The sequence below is a fragment of the Phalacrocorax carbo genome, chromosome 15, assembly GCF_963921805.1.
Source record: "Phalacrocorax carbo chromosome 15, bPhaCar2.1, whole genome shotgun sequence".
Taxonomy (NCBI): Eukaryota; Metazoa; Chordata; class Aves; order Suliformes; family Phalacrocoracidae; genus Phalacrocorax; species Phalacrocorax carbo.
Genome location: NC_087527.1, coordinates 15810561 through 15832904, shown reverse-complemented (window position 1 = coordinate 15832904; position 22344 = coordinate 15810561). Strand labels below are relative to the sequence as shown.

General features: G+C 45.7%; 1 protein-coding gene across 14 annotated transcripts in view; it reads right to left on the bottom strand.

The window, feature by feature from the left end:
* Positions 1–1006: 1006 nt before the first annotated feature.
* Positions 1007–22344, bottom strand: part of ARVCF (ARVCF delta catenin family member) — a 288430-nt gene continuing 267092 nt past the window's right edge. For 13 of the 14 annotated variants that reach the window (XM_064466541.1, XM_064466551.1, XM_064466552.1 and 10 more), the window contains 9 exons: positions 21791–21918; positions 20698–20848; positions 18479–18671; positions 17194–17305; positions 16519–16609; positions 15274–15327; positions 9959–10050; positions 7738–7851; positions 1007–6333 (listed from right to left, as the gene is read on the bottom strand). In XM_064466541.1, the coding sequence (XP_064322611.1) occupies positions 7750–7851; positions 9959–10050; positions 15274–15327; positions 16519–16609; positions 17194–17305; positions 18479–18671; positions 20698–20848; positions 21791–21918 (923 nt within the window). In that variant the 3' untranslated portion in view covers positions 1007–6333; positions 7738–7749. The remainder of the gene's footprint in view (positions 6334–7737; positions 7852–9958; positions 10051–15273; positions 15328–16518; positions 16610–17193; positions 17306–18478; positions 18672–20697; positions 20849–21790; positions 21919–22344) is intronic. The other variant, XM_064466548.1, reaches the window with a different exon arrangement.

Here is a 22344-nt window from a genome sequence, read left to right as displayed (position 1 = left end):
TCTGGAGAAGAGTCTACAAACTCCAGGGGATGCATTCCCTGAAATGGGGGAAAGCAAGCTGAAGATGACCTTCCAAGTGATGTTTGCAAGCATTTACAAGTAAATGGAACCTTACAGTGCTGTGAATGGTACAGGCAGGCGTTGGCATACGGCAAATGTCCTTACTGTCAATGATTCATCAACCTTTCGCTCACAGAGGACCTGATCTCTGCTCTAAGACCTTAGAGAACACTCACATCAAGATTACCGAGTTTTGTCATGCTCCACGAAGGCATGGCGGTACGCACGACATGTTCAGGCGCACCAGTCTCCCTGCTGGTCGCATCAACACAGATGAACGTGCCAGGGAGAGGCAGTCCTCAAGGGAAGTAAGATCTGTCGGTAACTGCCTGTTACTTGAAACACATGGTTGACTTTTCAGTATTGGGATTTTTCTCCCCCCCCACAGCAACAAATGTAAATTATTTGGCACATCCCCAAAATAACATTTCTCATCTCAACCAAACCTCATATTTCACTATGAAGAACTTAAAGATTTTCTTATACACATTTATGGGAATACTTGCACACATTTTAGAAAAGAGAAATCTTTGTAAAGTTACATGGATTTTATTGCTAAATTGGGAAAGGTTAATAACTTCCCAAATGGAAAAGCCATCAGCAAGTCAGGCTTGTGGTCCCAAATGTCCCTCTGAAGCGATGCAACGTCTTTCCCACAGAAATATGCTCATTTGTTAAAAAGGAAAAAACCCCATGGTCCGCAGCCCAGGGTCCATACAGGACTTCGTGCTACAACTCCGGCATATGGCAATGAATCAATAATTTTCAGCTATACGAGTTTAAAGGATATTCCAGTTGCCCTCATTACCACTGACCTCTCACTAACGCGCAGAGCGCTGACCTCAGCTAGGGTCGAACAATCCCCTGCCACAGAAAGCTGCTGTTGCAAAGCCAAAGAATATTTGAGATACCTGACATAACAAAAAGATAACCAATGGCACATGTATTCTTTCCAGGCATGGTTTATTGAAAACACACCAAATTGTTATCCTACATACCTGGTTTCTAACAAGCATTCTACTTGTCTGCATTATGGAAAGATCCTATAATAGTAATAATACATTCTGTCACGGTAACATTTGTTCTATGAAAAGCATAATCCACCTTTTTTTTCCTCTCCATACTTGTAAAATCAAACCGTAAGTGTTTCAGTTTATAGTACAGTGTAAATACAATGCAAAATCCCACCAGTCTAAACTACAGAGAGAATGTTGAGCAGTATTACAGAAAACACATTGTTGATTTTTTTTTTTTATTCTTCTACCATGAAAATTTTAAGGCACATGATAGTTACAAACACATTAGCTACTAATTACCAGTAAGCTTCTTAGTCTAGTTGTTTTGTTTTTCTGAACAGTAAGAACCAGATTGGCAGGCCTTGTAGTATCTGCATTACCTTCCTCCTCACCTCGGACTTCAGAACATCCTACCCTGATGTAAAACTTAAGACAGAAAAAAAAGGTTCATGATACCTTCCCCTTAAATGCACTAGATTAGTTACTGTACCAATAACTCAGAAAATTTCTCTGTCAAAGATAAGGAAACACCAGGTTTTAGGGGCATCAAAATGAAGAAATTTTGCAAGAAACTATGCCTATATAAACACCTTCAAAAACTGTGAGAGCACGACTCCACCCCACCAGCACAGAAATGCTGGCTGAAGTTGTTGGCGCGCTGTAGGTTTCACCGAGCGGGCAGTCGGACAGCAGAAGAGGCTACAACCTACAACCACCCTCATGTGCCCATTTGGCTTCTGAAGCTTTGCTTACTTGAAGGGTTTAATGCGCACCTCTCTCACAGGTAGCTGAGCCTATACGCTCAGCTTTAAGGCAAGTAACAGAAGGTAACTCACCACCTTCAGTCTCACGGAACTGTTCTAGGAGCGAAACCTGCTTTGCTGAGCACAAGCCTTGCACACGAGAAAGCATTGCTGAACATGACTCCTGAGGCTGCCAAGAACTTACTGATCTGCAGTAACAAACGCCCTGCTTTCCTGATGCGTCGCTTCCAGCAGGTCAGTTCCGAGTCCCCAGGCCAGTCCCTTCTGTGATGTCTTGGCAAAAGAGACAAGATGTGCTTTCCTGATACGGACACATCCAGAATCGGCATGTCTGAGCGCACAAACGTAGAACTAGGCTAGGCAGGTGCTTTGCCCAGGAGACACTGACGACCAGGACCCACGGCTGCCCAAGCTGTTCCCTGGGGAGCATTTCAAGCTGGCAACACATCTTGAGTTGTCAAGTTACACTTATGGCTAAATTACCACTTAACTCCAAGACAGAAACAGAGTGTCCTAAAGCCTTGCCTTTCCGCTCTCCTCCTGGGATTCCACAGACAGACCAACCTGGGAGCCTGTAAGCACAAGCTCACACTCAACAACCAAACCTGGTGCTTCTCCAGGGAAGTCTGGACACACAGTGGCTTGGGGGTTTGTTTTTGTTTTTTTTTTTTTTAAACCTCCACAACTTAGTGAAGATGGTGGCGAGATGTGCAAGCCACCTCCCTGCGAAGAAAGTTCTGCAGTAATTACATGCCATCAGAAGCCTCCCTCTCCCCTGTGTCATCTCAGTCCTCGCTGGGCCATCACATTTCCTCCTTCTCTTTAGCAGGAGTCTTGCAACACCATCGCTTCCCTTCCACAACCATCCCTCCCACTAGAATTGCTGCAGGTAGAAATCTCTTCTACCTCAGCTCTTTGCAGGCAGATTCCCTCCAGTTTTCACAGTGGAGCCAACAGGAAAAGAGGAGGTCACATACCTGAGCCCTACAAAGCACTGCCTACCTTTTAGCAGGAGACTCTAGACCCTACTGCAGCTCTAGTCACACACACTGCCTCTTCCCCTTCTTTACATACAGTCCCTGCTACCAAAATACAACAATTACGGGTTCATCCACCCACAACCCCGAACAGCTCAACCAGCCAGTCACACTTGTGCCAACAAGGGGAGAGGTAAGGGCAGGTGGGGCGCACATCCCACCACAGAGCTTGTGGCCATAGATGAAAGGGAAATAACATCACCAGACCTGGTTCAAAGTACCGCGCTTTGGACTTCAGCTGGTGGGCTGGTAATGCAAGGTGATGGCCTCGCATGCAACTCGCCCCCCAATCCATTTTCCTTCCTCAATATCCAAACGACAGTTTGGTGAGAAGAAAAAAACCACAGTAATGTAAATGATGGGTTATTGCTACATACTTGGGAATGCGTCGTTATCGTAAGGCATGGGAAGGGCAGGGGTGAGACGTGTGATTCCCAGGGGAACTCTGGGCCCATGGACTTGGTACTTGACCTCTTGATACACATCCCTTGCTTTTCTACAGCAACAAACGACGTTGCCAGCTGACAACTACACCGGCCGGCACAAACACTTACCCCCAGGAAAACAGTTTGCTGGGCATATACCTGGTATATATACCATACCAGTATACCTGGGTAGCCGATGCCATCTAACCTGACAGGGAGGTTTGCTTATCACAGGGCGCAGTGCGAATACGAAAAGGATTTTGGGGGAAGTGGGATAGGGTCTGAATTTGCTTCTCAAGTACTCCTCGGTGGTTTTCGCCCACTAATGACAGAGGCCAAAGTAGATCCCGACCCAGATTTTGAGTGTCCCTGTAGCGCCCCACGAAGAGCCACGGGATATCTGGGATAGGAGGTCACGGACATCACTGGCCCCATGCCACTTCGCTTCTCCCTTCCTGCAGTTTTCTCTGTTCACCTCTTGCTGGCTTTGAAATATCTGTACAATAACTAAATCACAAAGTCTTAGCAGAGACTCCTTTCAACAGTCAGGTCTTTATTTTAAGTGAACTTTTGCTCAGACTCCTTTGGTAAATATATGTTTTGAAGTAGATCAGGGACAGACTGATAGCACGGCCCTTCTCTTACACTGTTCTAATCAGCTACAAAGCAGGTTCCATTGCTAATTACTGAACGTTTTTAAAAAAATCCTTCATATACAAAAAGAATACACCAAGTACATAACCAAAAGTGATATAAAACTCTTCTGTGTAGCTTGGTTAAAAGGGTCTCCGCGTATTGGCAGAACAAGTATGAAAAGAGCACCATTGATATAATATACAGTCAGACTATGTATCTGGTTTCATTGCCACACTTCATGTCTACACACAGAGAGACACTGCCCCGACACAAACGCAGATAATCACAGATGTATCTCTTTGCTTCCCTTGATCCGCTGAGCGTCTTTGGCCCAACAGGACTCTCATGCAGGTGAAAAACCAAAGCTTTGCTACCTCAATTTGCTCTGAGCAACTTCACCTTCCCCAGGATCCAGAAGCAACCACTGCAACGTACGTGGAAGATGAGGGTGAAAAAAGGGAGGGTGTGAAGGAGCACCTGTATCATCCAAATCACTGACAGCTTCTGGCATCAGTCTTTTTCCCTGAATCAACAAATGCTTCCCTCTCCTGCAAACTACTTTACATGGTTTTGTTAACCTATCCTCTGCACAGCAATATATATATATAGATATATAGATTTTTTTTTATTTATATATATGTATTCATGTCAAATTTTTAATATACTCAAGAAGATACAAAGCTCTCGGTACTTGCCTTTTTTTTTAAACTTTTAATTTTTTTTTTATAAAACTTTTTGATGTTTACTATTACAGTAATATTTCGGGGGAGGCGAGGTCGTTGGATATTTCCCCTTTTTAATTACAAAGGAAACGGCAGGCACTGAAAACCGCAACTGATGTTTGCTAGATTCAAAAATGTGCTTTCCAGTCACACCGTTTTTTAGGAGCTTGTTTAAAACTAAACGTGGCAATCAAAGAACAGTGGCAACGAAATAAAATCAGCAAAAGTCCTCCGATGCTACTAGCGCGACATTTGCTTCCTATTCTCATCTGCTGCCCTCCCTTGACCAATGCCTGGAGAAAATCAGTGATCTGAAGTCATGTCGTTCATGGCATTACCGGGTACCATATATGCAGGGTACATCTCGAAAGGTAAAAATTCCCCCTTACACAAAGCAGGCCTTGGCATCTCAGAGGAGAACCGTTGCACACGGGTGATTTTCACACCAAATGAAGTATGTAAGCTCAAAACAAATCCAAAGGAACACAGAAATCACGATGATGACTTTAAAAATGCCAAACCAGTTCCCTTTGTGGCATTCTTCTTCAGGATCTATAGCCCAAAGCAAACGTGGACCCAACAGTGATAAATTTGCCATCAAATATAAGTGACAGACCCATCTAAAATTTATAGCGTGTTTAAAATAAGACATCCTACGAAAAAGCTCTTATTTTCTTCCAACGTGTTAACAGCTATGGAAAAACAAATTGTTAATCATCAACGCGGCACTGGTACATTTAAAATGTAAAAGCTCCTTATTGCGATCTTTGAGAACAAGGAAATAAAAGCCAGCCAACTCCATTTCTCAGCATAGATTTCTGAACCAGGGACACTGAAACCTTCGATAAACTGCTTTTCTATATGTGGAAATAAAAACAGAGCCATTACAGAATTCAAAAGGCAGAAGTATTGTACACCAGATTATAATGATAATATAGCACTGTGATTGATATAGCTTACTCTAAAAGCAGATTATACAGCTTGCATCAATTTTGTCATCCACCCTCCAGTTCATTTGACCAGCCTTTAATAGTTTTTGTTCTGCATTTTCTCCTTTCACAGAAATCTAATAAACCAACTCAACATTCCTGCACTTTCTGTGGAAATAATAAGGAAAACCTAAACATTTTTCAAAACGCCATTAAAAATGTTAGATTCACAGTTCAAAAGAAATCCCCCAAAACAAAGAACAAAACAACGAGCCTCAAACCAGAAAAGTGCTATTATCTTCATGGCTACACCTACGATATTATTTCAAATATTCTGCAGTTTCTCTTTCGCTTGTGAAGCTGCCGTCTTTGCTGCCGCATGACCTTCAGTTCTCCTACTTGGCACCATCCACACGTAAGAGTCGCCTAAGAACGCAGCCAGCTAGATGGAAGCCTGGATTCTCTCTTCTTGCAGGAGTGGGAGGGAGGGGGAGGTGGCGGCTATTTCTGGTGGGAATGTAACCGAGTTGAAAAGCCAATCGTCTCGCGGTAAGGCATGGTGCTCCGGGGTCGGCAATGGCAGTCAGCTGTGTTTTCTCCCCACATCCTCCTAGAATCTGCAGCCTGGTCAGTGATGCAGCGCCCTCCAAATCTGAATGGCAGTGGTGACTGATGAGATCCTCTGTGTCGATTCGATGTTTGCTTCTCCCCCTCAATTAAAAAAAACGTGGTTGGACTCTAGCCCTGCGAAATAAAGTCAAAACTGATTAATACCAGCAGGTGACGTGACTATGGTGACGTCCATCACCCAGTGGTAGGACAGTGACTGGGAATGCCAACCTACCCCTGGTATATGGGTTCCTTGAAGGGTATGACTGGGAGAAAAGGAGCACAGAGTTCATGTTTCAAAGCCTGTACCCCACCTGCAAGCCTTCACTGCTCAGAGGCAGGGTGCAGGAGCGAAGCGTCCAGGCACTACACACACACACATTTATCTCTGCCCTTCGGCTAAGCCAACAAGGCTGACCACGCAGCGCTGACCAGCCGTGGGAAGCCAACGGTGCCAGGGTCTGCTCCGTGGCTACATAAGAGAGCCTGGCAATGCTGAAAGACTGCTCTGGGCAGGTGCTTCCGACCCAGGAACACAAACAATCTGTAAACACTTAGCACCTATACTAGCCTTTTAGAAGATGAAAGGGGCAGGGGGGAATCCAAAACCATACCGGAGTTTTCTCTCCCAACTAATGCAAGTGATTTCCACATAATTTACGGGGGTGGATGATCTCCATGTTTCAGAATTTGGGCCTTTAAAGGCCCATTGTCCACTCTGATGGGAAAGCTGCCCAGTGCCTTCGCTACAGTCACTAAGGTTTTCCTTTTGTCATAGCCGGGGCACAAAACCTGCTGTTCCAAACATAGCATCGCATCTGACAGAGTGCCAGGAGGTGTAACGGGGTAGAGGGCCGCCTAGCCAGACAGCAGGCGACAGATTAGCAGTGGCAGGAGTGAAGAAAGGCCAGTGACATTACTGAGGAACTTGGCACGTGGCAAAGGCACAGAACCAGAAAGCAGCAAAAAGGCACCTTTCTTTAGCAAGGGGGGGGGGGGAATTGAGAAGTGGGAGTTGTGGGTCAATGCTTATTGTTTAACCAAAATCATCTCTCCTTGCAAAGTAACTTGTGTACAGCCAGCAGCTTTCCTGCAGGTGGGCAGTGCTGTGTAATTCGGGGGAACCTCGGGGGACATCCATAAGTAGTCAAGGATATGCTTTTCCTTAAGTCTCAGGCTAATCCTTATAATGAGCATGGAGGGGAAAAAATGGTTGGAAGCAGGAACACACTATTCAAATTCATTCCTATGACCTGACAGCAGAAATCTTGCACATTCCAGCTGACAACCCATCATTCACAATATTAATTTTCTGCCTGGTTATTTGACAGGTTATTTTTTAATCAAGCGGTGGTGTTTGATTGCATTTCATTAAAGAGTCACTGAATAATACAAACACCACTTTTTCTTCAAATGCATTTTCATTTGTCTGAAAGGGCCCAGTTAGCAGTTAGCCTCGAAGAGATTCCACAGTGATACAGATCATGCACGAGACAAGTTAATCACTAGCACCATTTAATTACCATTAAAAGGACCTACCATGCATGCAAATTAGACCCAGGAGTCAACAGGCTGGGGTTTAATGTCACGGGCATCCACCAGATTCACCGAAGCCCTGTTACTCCTGTTAATGTTTTTCCTATTTGTGTCATTCTGCAGCACAGGGTGAGGAGTTAAAGGCAAAACAGAGCGGATTAATCAAACAAAACCACCAAACAAATCAGCTTAAAGGAGCTCAAGGGAAAATTAGTGGTAGAGAAAGAAACAAAGAGTAGCAAAAGCGCAATACTGACAAAAGCATCTGCAACAGCCAAAAGGCTGGGCTTCCCTGCCATCATTCCCTTCCCAGCCACTCTTGAGCCTCGGAGCCATGGTTATCAAACGGTCCCCAAGCCAGAAGACCCCACAGATATATTTCTGTTTCACAGCACAGGGAGAAGGACGAGAAGCCGCTACTCAGCTCTGCCCAGCTGAGGGCACGGCAGCGCATACCTCGGGTGTGTACAACAGGCTGAACTGGGGTCACCCTCTGTCCTTAAAACCAAGAGGCAGCACAGGCCGCCGGGGGAGACCCTGTGGGAGCCCCACTGCCAAAGTGAGACGTTCTTTCTCTTTTTCTCACGAAAGCAAAGCAGCTACTCACTGAACTCTGGGCTGTGCTTCACTTCAGACTTACACTGGAGTTTAGGCTGCTTGATGTGATTTTGAGGGTTGTATCAGACAACTTTTATGAATTTTGAGTGGCAAAAATAACAGGTGTGTGTTAGTTTTCCTGCCTAAGCCTATCTCCTTAGAAAGACATTGTCAAGCTCCTGTTGACCAACATTCTTATGTCACTTCATGCATCCATTCCCACTGCATCCTTGCAAAACATTAGCACTGTGGTGAGGGAACTAGAAGGTTTATTTCACTGACACTGGTTCAGGCAGGGCCATCTCTTACCACGTTGGAGCAGGGGCACACGCTGCACGACTTATCAGCTCAGTTTTATCAGTTCCAAAAATAAATGAGGGAGCACAACCACCTCTACCCAAAAGTCCAACTGGGCAGCCTTCAACAGGGTGCTCCCATACCCACAGCTGGCAAATTGGAGAGAGTGATCTGTGCTTGAAAAATGCCCGGCTGGACTGAAGCCCTTCTCCCGGGCATACCCTCATGGAAAGGCAGGACGCAGCAGTAAGTGCACGCCCAGGCGAGTTAATACGGGCAGACTGATGCAGCAGGACATCTTCCTAATTCATGCTCTATGGAAATATTTTTTCTCCAAATCACATTTTTATTTCCCTTGTTCAGTAAGGGTGGGTTTGCTTTTCAACTGACTGAAGTTTAATTGTTTCACCTGGAATCACCTGGATTTTCTGATATTATCAGCAACGTGCTGAAGGTTATTAAGGTTGGCCTTCTCCCGACTAACAATACTGTTTCCCACCACTGACTCTTGTTTCACTGAATCCTCCTCTTCCTCCTCAAAAGTACTTCCCCCAGAGGAAAAGCACAAGCTTGGTTTGAGGCCAGGGAGGACTGACATCCACAGCATGAAGCAGCTTCTAAAAAGGTCTGCTGAAAAGGCGTAGCAATGCAGCAGGAATTACACAGAGCCTACTAAGCCACATTTGCACACAGCCCACAATACAAAGAGCTTTGTGAAGTAAGATTGGTTTTTTAATTACAAAGTTGTCTAAATTTGTTTTTAGAAGGCACACACATAACGATGCAGGTGTCTCCCTCCATCTCCTTGGCCCACGCCCATGGTCCACTGTCAGGACTGTGGATGCGAGGGGGGGAAACGAATACCGTTCGCCAGACTGCTGCCCCCGGACACACAGGCTCACACCTACTTCTCAGGCGGAAAACAGTAACGCAGTGCGACAGCCTGAAGCGACTGTTCTCAGCACAAAGTCTGAGCACGCTTGCACGCTTTAGGGCTGGGAATGCTGCCTGGACGAGGGTGACAGGACAGACACTTTCTGTTTGTACAACCTCATCCACTGTACAGTGATTGCCTGCGTTTGCTCCTGCACTGGAAATGGTGCCTTTACCTAAAAGAACAAAAAAACCCAAAACAAACCCAGCCCCCCCCCCCCCCCCCCCCCCCGCCCCAAACCCAACAGAAACAGCAGCAGCAGCAAGACCCAACAACAACAAAAAAAGCCCTTTACAGCCCCCTGGCGAGTAACTACCCAGTATTTCTTGCTGAGGACACCAGGCTTCCTTTCTTTTAAAGGCACTAACTAGCATTCGGCAGTAAGAGGAAGCTCACTTTCAAAGGTTCTTTCTCTGAGGCATCCCCTGTATTATCACTGGTCTTGTATTTGCGCTCCTTGTCCCGGTGATCGATGGTGGAGTACCCATCTGCGGAGAAATGACACGACAGTCAGGCATGAAGCACAAATAAGAGCAAAACCAGAGCTGGTGCGAGCAGAATCCTTCAGCAAAGAAACAGGAAAATAAGCCATTGCAACCCAAAGGTGCTGGCAGCTTTTCACATGCATTCCAGCTCTGAAATTTCATTTTTACCAGCTTAAACCAAAACAGAAAAGCCCTCATTTTCTATTGCTGCCAGATGCTGGCACTCATTAGCAGGCAGCGCTGTTTTCATCCCAGCCTGCTGCAGTTTTTAGTGTGCCCAGGGAAAGCAGCAAGTTGTCATCTTGCGCCCTGTGGCTAGTGAGCTCCAAATTCAGCCCAAATCTTGTGTTCCTTGCTTAGCGGCCTGATTAATTGGCTGTGTTCACTCTCTGAATGCTCTGCAGCATGTTCCCACTCCTCCTGAGCCCGACTACTAGCAGGACATGACAATAATTTGGAAGAGTCCCTTTTCAGAGCACTGAGAAAAAGGGCCTGTCGAGTTGGAAGAGATCCTGGTGCAAACCCTGCTGCGCTCGGACTGCCTTTCAATAGAAAGTAGCACCTGTTGGTGCTTTTTCTCCTGACAACTGAGAAACAATATGAAAGCGTGAGGAACACGAGGAAGAAAAGCGTGAGAGGGTTTTATAAAGAAATGGCTCTAATTGTTTCAGAACCTTTGCTTTGAATCATTGTCAGCCAAAGCAAATCTTAATTTATTTTCCTGATGCATCAGATTTCCCTCATTATGAGTGACAAATAGATCCTCTCCTGCTCTGCTTTGACAGCGCTGTAATCTGGAGTAAACGACACTCAAATTTATAGCTCCCTGGAGGCTTTTGTTTTCCCTCGTGTAATTGAGGGATCACTGTTTTCACACCCTGACAAACTGGGTTCTTAGAATACCACAAAAAGGTTTTACATAAACTACCAAAATGCTCCCCTCTTGGTTTATTACTTGCCTGCAACAGGTCATTAAGAAACAGTAAGTCATGCTTTTCGTGGGGTTCCCGTGGCATACAGAGGCACTGTTTGCCCACATGACAAAAAGCAGGCGGCTGGAGCGACAGGTACCAAACAGGTCGCAGAGCAGGGCCTAAATCATGTTTACGCTGGCCACAGCCAGCTTATGTTTTACAAGAGCCGTAGTTTTCTGATGCATCTTACAAATGAAAGCGCACACAGAGCTGCAACAAGCACCTGAAGCAGCATGTTTACGACACCATGGATAGTAACAGATCATTTAACCGCGACGCCTAGAAGTAACTAAGGAATTTTGGAGTTATACATGTAGTACACAGATATTAAAGCATGAAAATCATTGCTACACAGAGCTTTACTTACATGTTAGATGCCTAACATTCTTGGCTACTCCTTTCAAACAGAAAAGAAAAAAACCCTAAAGCCTCCCAGCTGCATCCAGCTACCCAGCCAGCATTTGTGGGGAACGCGTGATCAGTACTTCTCTTTCAAATGACAGGCATGAATACTGCTAGCAAGTCGTATCCTAACCTCAAGATTCCTCATTTGTTTAGGAGTACATAGTTCACGCAGGTATATATTCAAATGATGGAAACATGCTGACTCAAAAAAAAAAGAAAAAAAATAAAAAGCCCAATAACTGATCAGTAGCTTTTTACAGTCTAATATTAATTATACTCCCAATGATGTATGGATCACTCTGCATTTCTGCAGTGCCATCATCACGGGCAACCCACAAACACTTTTTAAATGAATTGCCACGATACAAAGGAAACCTTTAACCCACCCCCAGAAAGCAAGAGCTACGAAGTGAAGTACAGCAGCTGGGATGCTTCCCAGGGAGCGGGGTCAGAAGTAAGGACTGCAATCACAAGAAATTAAAAGCACAATAGATCTTTAATACTACCAAAAATTTTTTTTTAAACCATGCTTATCCAGGACAGCAGCAACAGGAAGATCAAGCGTTTGCACAGTGGCAGAAATCTAACAAATAACGGTCAGGAACTTTGTTCTTCATATCTAAGTCCCAACACATTTTGCAGGTCCTACCGTCAGCCCGCTGCTGTGTGGTCCGCGTGCCGACGGTGCCGCGCACGGCAGCGCTAATGGATTATGTGTTTCTAAAAACCACACGCTGTGCTATGAGTCTGTCAAGATAAGCAGCAGCAGCAGAGATAGGAAGTTCATTATTTGACCTAATAAAATGAGAAATATCTTGAAGAAGGCTGCATCAGAGAAGTAATACCTCAGTGCTCCAAGGACCACAACTCTCCTAAGGAATTAGGAAGCACTGCTTCTCCCAGGTTTCAGATTAATTCTGAGAAGTGATCAGAATTACCTCTGTTCCTGTGGCATAAAGGAGACCGCTACAGAGCTTACTGCTCCATGGTAGAAGTGCATTATTCTGAGTTAATACAATTCAATGTATCGACAAAAGTCATGCTGGTCAATAGAGGCATGTCCCATTCTTGGCTTGTTTATTCCTCTTTCTCAACTTTCTGCTTGTCTCCTGCATTGCTTCACTGACCATCTGCCATTCACTCTGCAGCCCCATTTTGATGTCATCACAAATTACAGGACCAAATGCCTGCTGAGTGTCAGTCCATCCGTGCCCTCCCACAGCTCTCGACTCACCAAACCTCTGGACCCATCAAAAAGGAGGAGGAAGAGAAAGGAGAAGTTATGCCTGAATATGGGTACGTAGGACAGGGGCACCTGAACTCTGTGTCTCTGGTCTGAACAATTCTCAGCTCCCAGATGCTTTTGTCTGCCTGTCTGGAGGTTAACTGAGGCACAGATCCAGTTTTAGAGAACTCACAAATTCGGCACCCAGCCTCGAGATCACAGTTCTGCTGCCTCTGCAGACAGCTCAGGGTCACAGCCACCCTCAGGCACCCTGTGACAATAAGCATGGATGATCTTCAGCTTCCTCGGTGCAGAGCCACTTGTCTGGAGCTGATGGAGTCTGACAGACCTGAGCTATCTCTGCACTGGGCTGTCTAGTGCATCCCATGTAGCGCATAATACATGTTTTCTGCCATCTCCCAGGACACCCACGCCCTACCCAGGCCCTCCCGTTGCTCCAGACAACAGGAATCCCACTGGTCTAGAACAGCCAGCTGATGGGGAACGTACCTCTCTGCCTCCCTAGCCACGCTGAGACTGAAGTCATTTCCTTTACAGAGAAGGATGACCCGCACAGCGTTAGCAAACAAGCTGAGACACAATAGCAGTTTTCTTTTTGGAGTCCTGAAAAAGAGTCAACGTGGGTTAACAGTAAAGGCCCAGGCACCAAGACAGCTGAGCCCTGATGAAAAGAGGCGGTAGGCGAGTGGCGGACAGGCGGGGGTGTTCTGCATCGAGCGGTCACGTACACTGCAGGGGAGCAGGATGAACACTCGCGGCTGGAAGGACCTGGCTGAATGGACGGGTACCTCTGACACGGGTGGGGCACGGAAATCCACTGAATTCTGCGCTGACACTGTAACGTGTTCGAGGCAATTACCGCTCAGTACCGAAGCGGTACACCAGAAAGATAATCGTGCAGCCTGGAAGCCTCTAGATGAAACGAAATGAACAACAAAAAGCTGGAGGCAGATGAGAATTCTCTAGAACACAGTGAATATAAGGTAGAATCTTAGGGCAAGTGAAGTCAGAAAGAGAGGAAGGCAAGGGAAAAACACACAACTGAAACCAGAGTACAGGACTTTCTGCATTAAAAAGGAATAAAAAGATAAGCTGGGATGCCTAACAACTTTCTCTGGTACTCTGTCACGCATTTTCTTTGCAGACACAAGCAAGGTCACTCTCTCCCGGAGGCCTGTATCTGCCAATTCACTCCAGAGTGGAAAAAGAACAAAAACTCTGGAATACAACAGTCCACAATGAAGTTAAAATCAGAAAACATAGTGTAGAGCAGCTTCTCACGTAAGCATGCCTGTAAGACAAAAACCATGACATCTGAAAGAGCCTGAAGGGAAGAGATGAAGCACTAACTTGTTATTCCAGTTCCTTGGAATTAAGGATACTAAACTGGATAAATTCGTTTAGTCCCTCTCATCTGACCTCTGAAACAGCACGAAGTTTAGGCATACTGGAGTTAAAAAGCACTCAAGACCTGGGGTCACGAAAACTTGACAGATTTCATCTTCTAATAGTGATGAAAAGATCAGAGAACAGAACGGCGCAGAGGATCTGCCTGATGTTGTACATATGCTGTTAATTTGCATCTCATTTTGTACCCAGAGCTGTACCGGTGACTCCTGAAAGCATAAGGCAACAATTAATATTGCGACTATAAACAATCAGCACTGCCCACACTGCAGCACCTGCTAGCACACAGCCATCCTGCCAGGCAGCCTTCTCTGAAGGGATTTTCTTCCACTGTCAGAACAAATGTTTCAGTGTTCCCTTAGGCAAAATGCACAGGGACAGTTGATTCATGGCAGGAAGCATCTCATTTTTCTAAGAATACAAAAGGTAATATATACCTGTTATTTTAACTTCTGAACAGGCCTGGCTTTCAGCTCGGTTCTAACTGGCTATTTTTTCAGCTATAGTCACAAATAGCAGTATATCAAACTGTTTGATTTGGAGGCATTAATAAAGATATTTAAATAAAAATAACGTCAACTGGAAGAAGGAAAGCAAATTCCCAAGAGACCACACAGCACCCTTTATCTACCTCAGTAAAGAAAACCCTCTACAAGTCTTAAACTACAAAGCTTTTCGATCTCAAAACACTTCATTGACAGTAGGTGGCTCTTCCCAGTCTACAGGAAAAGCCAGGCTCAGCTGGATGCAGGTAGATGAAAGGTGGAGCCAGGAATATCACACACACTAACTTATTTTGGTGTTACCCACAGAAAACAAAGGCAGAATGGATTTAAGCACAAGTGTTACATTGAACTACATTTTCAACTCTCTTTTCCCTACGGAATCCCCAGACTTCCAGATCTGTAATAGGGAATGCAGCTGCCTCCAGGGCCAGAGACTAGCATGAAAGCTAGGTCACTATATCTCTATTATATGCTTAAAGTAGTGGAGAAATTGGTGTGTACATTCTACATGTATTTAAAAGAAAAAATAAAAGACAACAACCAATCTTTTTTACGGTAACGTTCCGTTTTTAAATGTCAGCTTTATCCATCTGAAAGAATATCACCTAGAGAAATAGCTGAACTTTGCCGTGAGTGACAGCGTGCTCTATTGGACCAGACAGAGGGTTTGATCTGCGACTGAATTTACCTGGGCCAAGTTCATCCATAGGTATCATATCAGGACTCCCAGCCTTCTCATTATCTATAAAGCAAAAACATTGAAATGTCTTGAGTTACATTGGCTTTTCTCAACACCTGGTATTTTTATATTAGTCACAGGATCAGAGAGGTCCATGAAGTGCTGAATGCAGAGACTATTGTTAAAAAAAACCCAAACCAAACAAAACCCAAACTATTCAACTGTTATCCATTCAGAAAGGCGAGGTTGATTTGAGCTCTCCAGAGAGCACACGTAAGCCTTGTAGTTTCTGCTTTGGCACTGTAATATAGAACTCCCTCTCTCCAAGTGATAACAGCAACCGCAGCCCTGCTTTGGACTACCTACCGCTATTACAAGCTTCCCTCTGGTCTCTCCTGAATAGAAGAGAACGAAAATAAGTAAGGGTGCAGCTTCGCGTGGCACACAATCCAATCTAGCAGCCTGCTGAGCCAACAGAAAGCTAACCCACAGAGAAATCAAGACGTTTATTGTCAGATCAGCAAACTGACCCAAGTCATCCTCTGCCTGCATCATCTGCCAGGTTCGGTCACAGGCAGGGCAGCGTGGGGCTGTCTTTTCTGCAGTACTCGGCAGTTAAGCCAGGTAAAGTGCAACGTGGCAAACTCTGCAGCAGGAGACTAAAGATTTCTGAAAGGAAATTTTGACATCTGAGCCTTAGAAACTAGAACCAGATTCAGAGGCAGCGCAGTCATAGTGGAAGTAGAGCTGGGGCTGCACCAGGCCTCAAAAACGCACAGACAGGCTTAGCTAGTGTTTGGATAAACCACCTCCAGTGAAAAAACTGCACAGCAGAGGAAGAACCACTGCCAAAAGAGGCACATTTATTTAGAAAGGAGAAGACTCCGGTACTGAGTAAGGGTAAGGCCAAGGCCACTGCCTGGCTGACGGCTAGATTTATTAATAGATAACACTGTCAAGCAGGGCTGTTCTCCTCTTCCGAAGTTCCAGCGCATGCCTGTCCCAAACTCTCCCACGGAGGTTTAACTGCTGATGTTGCATACAAGCTGCGAACACATCATCAGTAACGTCCATGTCACAAGGGAAGGAATGCTGTCCACATCCAGCTAACAGGACTGACCTTTTTGGAACTGTGGGGTAAAAAGCCACCACACAAATAATGTGTTTTCACCTGCTCATGCCATAACACAGATGTGTCAAATCCCCAAAACAAGCAAGCAAAGCACAATAGAAAAAGTGATAAAGAGAACTGACCTTGGCTTTTATCCACCAGAGGCAAAGTGCTGTCATCATAGCCAGACCTGCCAGCAGTACCTTTGGAACCCTTTGGAGCTGCAGAAACAGACTACAAGAGAAAAACCACATAAATATGAAATTGCTACTCAGGGAAATTGAACAAGAAAACTAAACAAAGCAACCGTATGGAGAGAGATTATGGAATGCTGCTACGCCCCCCCTCCTGCTGACAACGTGGCACTGGGGTATTTTTCATTTTCATACAGATTTGTTGGTGGAATGTTTTTCCTGTTACCTCAACGGCAGCATTGTTGGTCTGTGAAAGGAGCAAAACCCTTTCACAAGGAAAGATGAGGAGGCTGCACATCAAGAACAGGTGGCTGCCCTGCGCTGCTAGATGGCATGTTTCAAATGAGAGACAACTAAGAAAAGACATGCTAATTCTTCCTCCAGCGAAGCACGAGCATTTGGCCTATACAAGGTGGCATACTTCCAAAACCTAAAAAGACACATTTCACAGACCACCGAAAAACACAGGCAGCGAGTACACGCACGCTGCTGTCACTGAGCAGATTACAATACGTCGTTCTCTATCCGGGAAGGACAGAAGCACAGCCCACAATGTGCCGGACTCTAATATCAGACTAAGTTGGGACGTCTTCCGCAACTAAATCTAAGACCCAGCATCTTTACCTGGAAGTGTGATTTGTTCCACCCATCCTTCTGCAGAGCATTCCGTAGTTCTTTATAGCTCCAGATCATCTGAAGAACGTGAGAGGCTGCTTTTGTTTCTCTGGGAGACTGGCTGATTTGCAAGACAAAATTAGAGCTTAAGTATCAAACAATATAAGACTATTCGTATGTTGACCTCTCTGCACCAAAACAATATCCACGGTACAACCTAGTACTCCATACAGCTGTTCTTTGAACCTGTAAGCTATAGAATATATGTGAAATCATGCAGTGACATCTTCATATCTATTGGTGTTCGCTGACAAAAAAAAAAATCCAAACAAAAGCTGTAAATTGTGCAGGTTTTGGGGTTTTCACGTGTATTGCTGGGCAAGCACTGAGGCCAGGATGACCCTTTGTCTTGTAGCTGTCATTAACAAAAACCAGATGGATTCCATCCCACCTGGATTTATTTAGAAAGAAACCCCAACAAAACAAATTCTAAGCCACTTTTCAAACCTTCACCCCAGCTTACATATATTCCTTATAATTCAGTGAAGTTGCTTCATGGTTTAGAATACCTTACCAAGCCATTCGGGTCAGCAAAAAATAAGCTATTTTTAAAAAGAAAATGACATTTTATCCATTCCTTACTAAGTCAGTACCCAAGCACCCTCTATAAAATAATGCAGTGCTAGATTCTTGGTTGGCTCTCCCATCTGATACCAATGCAACCCCTCAAAGCCTTCAGCTACTCCCCCAAAAGTTTGCTGAAAACACACCTGTAATGTCTAACTGGCTGAGCTACATGAAACAAACTTTTCCCCAAAGCAGGCAGAACACAGTTTTCAACCGAACCGCAGAGTGGAAATCTGTCACTTCACATGACCACCACCAGCCCTTCGGCCAGACGATTACTGCACATCATCAACCGTTTTACTTAAAAGAAGCAGATTTCATCACCGGCATTCCAGGAATGGACTGCTGCCACAGGGAAAAGGCCTCCCATGCTACAAATAAAGATCATGGTTTCACTCCAAATGACGGCTGCTAAATCCATACATGGCGCTAAGATGTACCTGACAAGGAGAGAGCGTGCCTTAACACGACTGAAGTGACTGCTCAATTAACTTTTTTTAAAATCAAGTAAGCCTATTAAAGGTGCTGACGTTTTACTGCGTATCTATTAATTGCTCTGAACGGTTAGGACGATCGAATACTTTCACAAAGCAAAAGCTGCTGTTCATAGCAGCATTTCCATGTTTGCAGTGAGTTCTTACATATTTTGCTTTCAACAGTCACTTACCCTGACTTGCTGATAGCTACCAGCTTCTGAATGCCCTGTGTCTGGATCAGAGACCTTGCATTTTCCGAGCTGTCAGTAATGATTTCATGGATGGTATTCAACACCGCAACCACTGTATCCTCTTCCAGGTTCTTTGCAGATCTCTGCTGCCTGCTGGGCAAATTTCTAACCAGCTCACCCATGGCATAACTACCTAGATAAGGGGAAGAGGTACCATTAGTCAGCCCTAATAATCATTTCAGCTTCCCATCATGAATGATAAAACTCAAGGGTGTTTGCCAGGTCAAAAAACTTCATAATGCACGTTTTGAACCTCAAGACTGTAACCTAACTGCATTTATTATTTATTATTTCAAGGTGATTGAGAGTGGATACCTCAGACAAACTCCTTCGTCATGAACGCTAAAAGGTATTGAGGGGGAAAAAAACCCCAAACAATCTTTACTGAGAATTTTACAGCCAGCATCTATCATACTTCGCGATGCCTGAGGCAAAAAGCATCCGGTAGCTGCTGCTAATGCCACATATTCATGCTAATACACGCACGTGGCTTACTCAACTTAGCCTTGTAATAGGCCTTCTGGGGCAAGGTGTGCAGCCATGCATTTATTAACCTTCCCCAGCAAAGGTAAGAGTGTTTCCTCCTGGGTGCAGTTAGCCTTCTCAGTGTATGGTACTGGAGAAAAAACAAGGAGTCCGGAGTTTATCGCTCCCAGGTGTCCGTCTGTACTGTTTGCCTAGCTACAACCTCTGAACTATTAAGAAAAGGCTTTGATGTATTAAGGCAGAATCCCTCCTCGCTATTTGTTAGTGTCAACTTGGATGAGGGCCCTAAACACGTGACCAATATTTCCTGGCCTCACAAGGTTATAGTTTAAACAAATACCTCAGTTACATATAGAGGCACCCAGAGGAAAACTCAACTCACAGCAGAAGCATTCAGATTCCTGCTTATGGGCAGGTGAACGCTTATTTACCCCCGTGGACAGGAGCTAGCGAGCACTGCTGAAGAACTAACCTGAAGGAGAGTAAGCTGTTCGGTGTCCGGCTTCTACAAGCAACTACCACTCAAAAGGATGAGAAGGGAAGGAGGAAGCGAGAAAAAAGGGACAACTTTAGAGCCCACTGCGCTTCCCCAGGTTAGCTCAGCATGCCAAGGGCAAGACCCCCACTCTAAGTAGCAGGGCTAAGGAGCAATGTCTCTGTAGCAACTAGGAGCACAAGTGCCATGTCAGCCAGAGCAAAGGATGAGACAAGAAACCTCTTAAATCACCCAATCCTCTGCACACATACACACAGAATCATAGAATGGTAGGGGCTGGCAGGGCCCTCTGGAGCTCACCCCGTCCCACCCCTGCTGGAGCAGGCACCCCCAGAGCAGGGGCACAGGGCCGCGTCCAGGCGGGGGGTGAATGTCTCCAGGGAAGGGACCCCACAGCCTCTCTGGGCAGCCTGTGCCCCTGCTCTGGCACCCGCACAGGGAAGGGGTTTGTCCTCGTGTTCAGGGGGAACTTCCCGTGTTCCAGCTTGTGCCCGTGGCCCCTTGGCCTGGCGTTGGGCACCACTGAAAAGTGCCCGGCCCCATCCCCCTGACACCCGCCCTTCAGATACTTATAAGCATTGATGAGATCCCCCCTTCTCTTCTCCAGGCTGAACAAGCCCAGGTCTCTCAGCCTTTCCTCACAAGGGAGATGCTCCAGTCCCCTGAGCATCTTCATTGCTCCTCACTGGACTCTCTCCAGCAGTTCCCTGTCCTTCTTAAACTGGGGAGCCCAGAACTGGACGCAGCCCCCCAGAGTGGCCTCACTGGGGCAGAGCAGAGGGGGAGGAGAACCTCCCTCGCCCTGCTGGCCACGCTCCTTTCCATGCCCCCCAGGACACCGCTGGCCCCCTTGGCCCCAAGGGCCCGGTGCTGGCTCAGGGTCACCCCGCTGCACCCCAGCACCCCCAGGGCCTTCCCAGCAGAGCACACTCCCCTCTTCTGCAAAAATCTACATCTGTTTTTACTCCTGAATTAGAGATTTCTCTCAAACCACGGCTTGTTTGAATAGGCTGGATATACATTCTGAGATGACAGCCCTCTACTCGGTGGCTACACAGTAATCTTGGCGCGGATGGGAACTGCATACAAAATGAATCCTCAGCACAAGTGACAGAAAATGTGAGGTCTCTCAAGGGTATCCAAGATCCCAGCCCGATTAGAAAAGTTCAGAAGATACCTATAAGATCTTTATTGCGACGATCCATGGAAAGGTTTCTCAGGGCAATTGACACAGCCCTCACAACCTTGTCAGAGTCGGACTGGAGCAGCTCCACAAGCACTGGTAAGCCTCTCTCCTTCCGCACTGTTGCACGGATGTACGTGGACCACTGATCAGAACACACAAGGGAAAAGAAACAACACAAAGTAGTGTGAGTTCATATACCCGCCCTTTCCTTTCCCCTGGCATTTTTTTCCAGTGCTGTAATTCAGTTTTTTTCCCCTGCAAAGACTAGTTAGGTTGTCTGTGCTTAACCCATCATTCAAGTTCATCAAGTGCCAAGAAAGAAAGAATGTAGGAGTTTATCCTACAGCTTAGCACGCTGCTGGGGAAAGCGGACAGGCATAGGAAGGAAGGAGCATCATCCGCCAGCATCTGCTCCGTACACACCGCAGTGTGAAAACACATCCCTCTGGATTAGGAAAAAAGAGCTCATTTGGAGAGAAGAGTAAAGCATCCAAAACATCTGTTATCTTGCCCCACCTCTAATTTCATGCTTTTATTCTGTTTCACGACTGATTTTAAAATAAACTGTATTGAAGACAGCTGTGAAACACCACCCTGCTGGTCCTCAGGCTGCTGCTCAGTCCCACTTTGCCGTGCGGTTCTAGAAGTGATCAGGCATACCTTTGAGAGAACTGCCTGATTAGCGCTGGGGATGCTTCACAGAGGATACCGAGGACACTTTGGAGTGCAGTTTCCTAAGCAACCTGACAATCCAACGAATTAAGTATTCAGGACACTTAGTCACCTAACAACAGGCTTTTCTGAATGGACAAAGCCAGGGTTAAGTGGTCTGAGCAGTAAAACTTACGGTTGAACTGTCATATGCTCAGTGACACTTCCACTACATAAACACCATCCGTCCAGAAGATGCAAAACATCTTAAGTGGGCAAATAAGATGGAAATGATTTCTTTGGAGTTCCCACCTCCTTCCTTTTTAAAGGAGATGTAAATGCTCGAAGTAACAGTGCTCTTGTAATGGGACACAGCGCTGTTCTTTACTTACAGAAAGGAAACAGAAGAGACTAAAGAGGAGACTGCGCTCACCGTCCAGTTGCCAGCACTGAGATTCTGCAAAGCCCCTGCTGCAGCTTCCAGAGTGTTGAAGTTTTGACTTTCGGTGAGGATGGAGAGGTACAGGCGGACCACATCTGGCTGGTACAGTAATTCAAAGCCTGCAGGTGGGGCAAGAGGAGAACAGAAGCAAGAGAAGCAGAGAAGGCAACGTATGAATAAACACATACATACCTTTATTTAATCACAGATGCGAACAGCCAAGAGAAAGCAACACCAAGGAAAGAAGGGCTTCTGCCACATCCAGGACATTTTATCTACAGCTGTTGAAAATGACCCACACGGGAACTCACGCACAGGACCCTCACCCGGGCTGAAGGTTCCTTTGCTTGTCTTCAGGTTGACAATTGTTTCTGCAATCTGTGCTACGTTACATACTGCCCAGCAGGCTGCGCGTACGTGAGTAATAACAAGGCGACAAGAGACAATTTTTGCCTGCAACAATTCTTACTTTGCATCTCTAGAGGGAGCGGCAAATTCACCTCGCACTCCTGTTTCCATTCAAACCTATCTCAGTAGCTTTACAG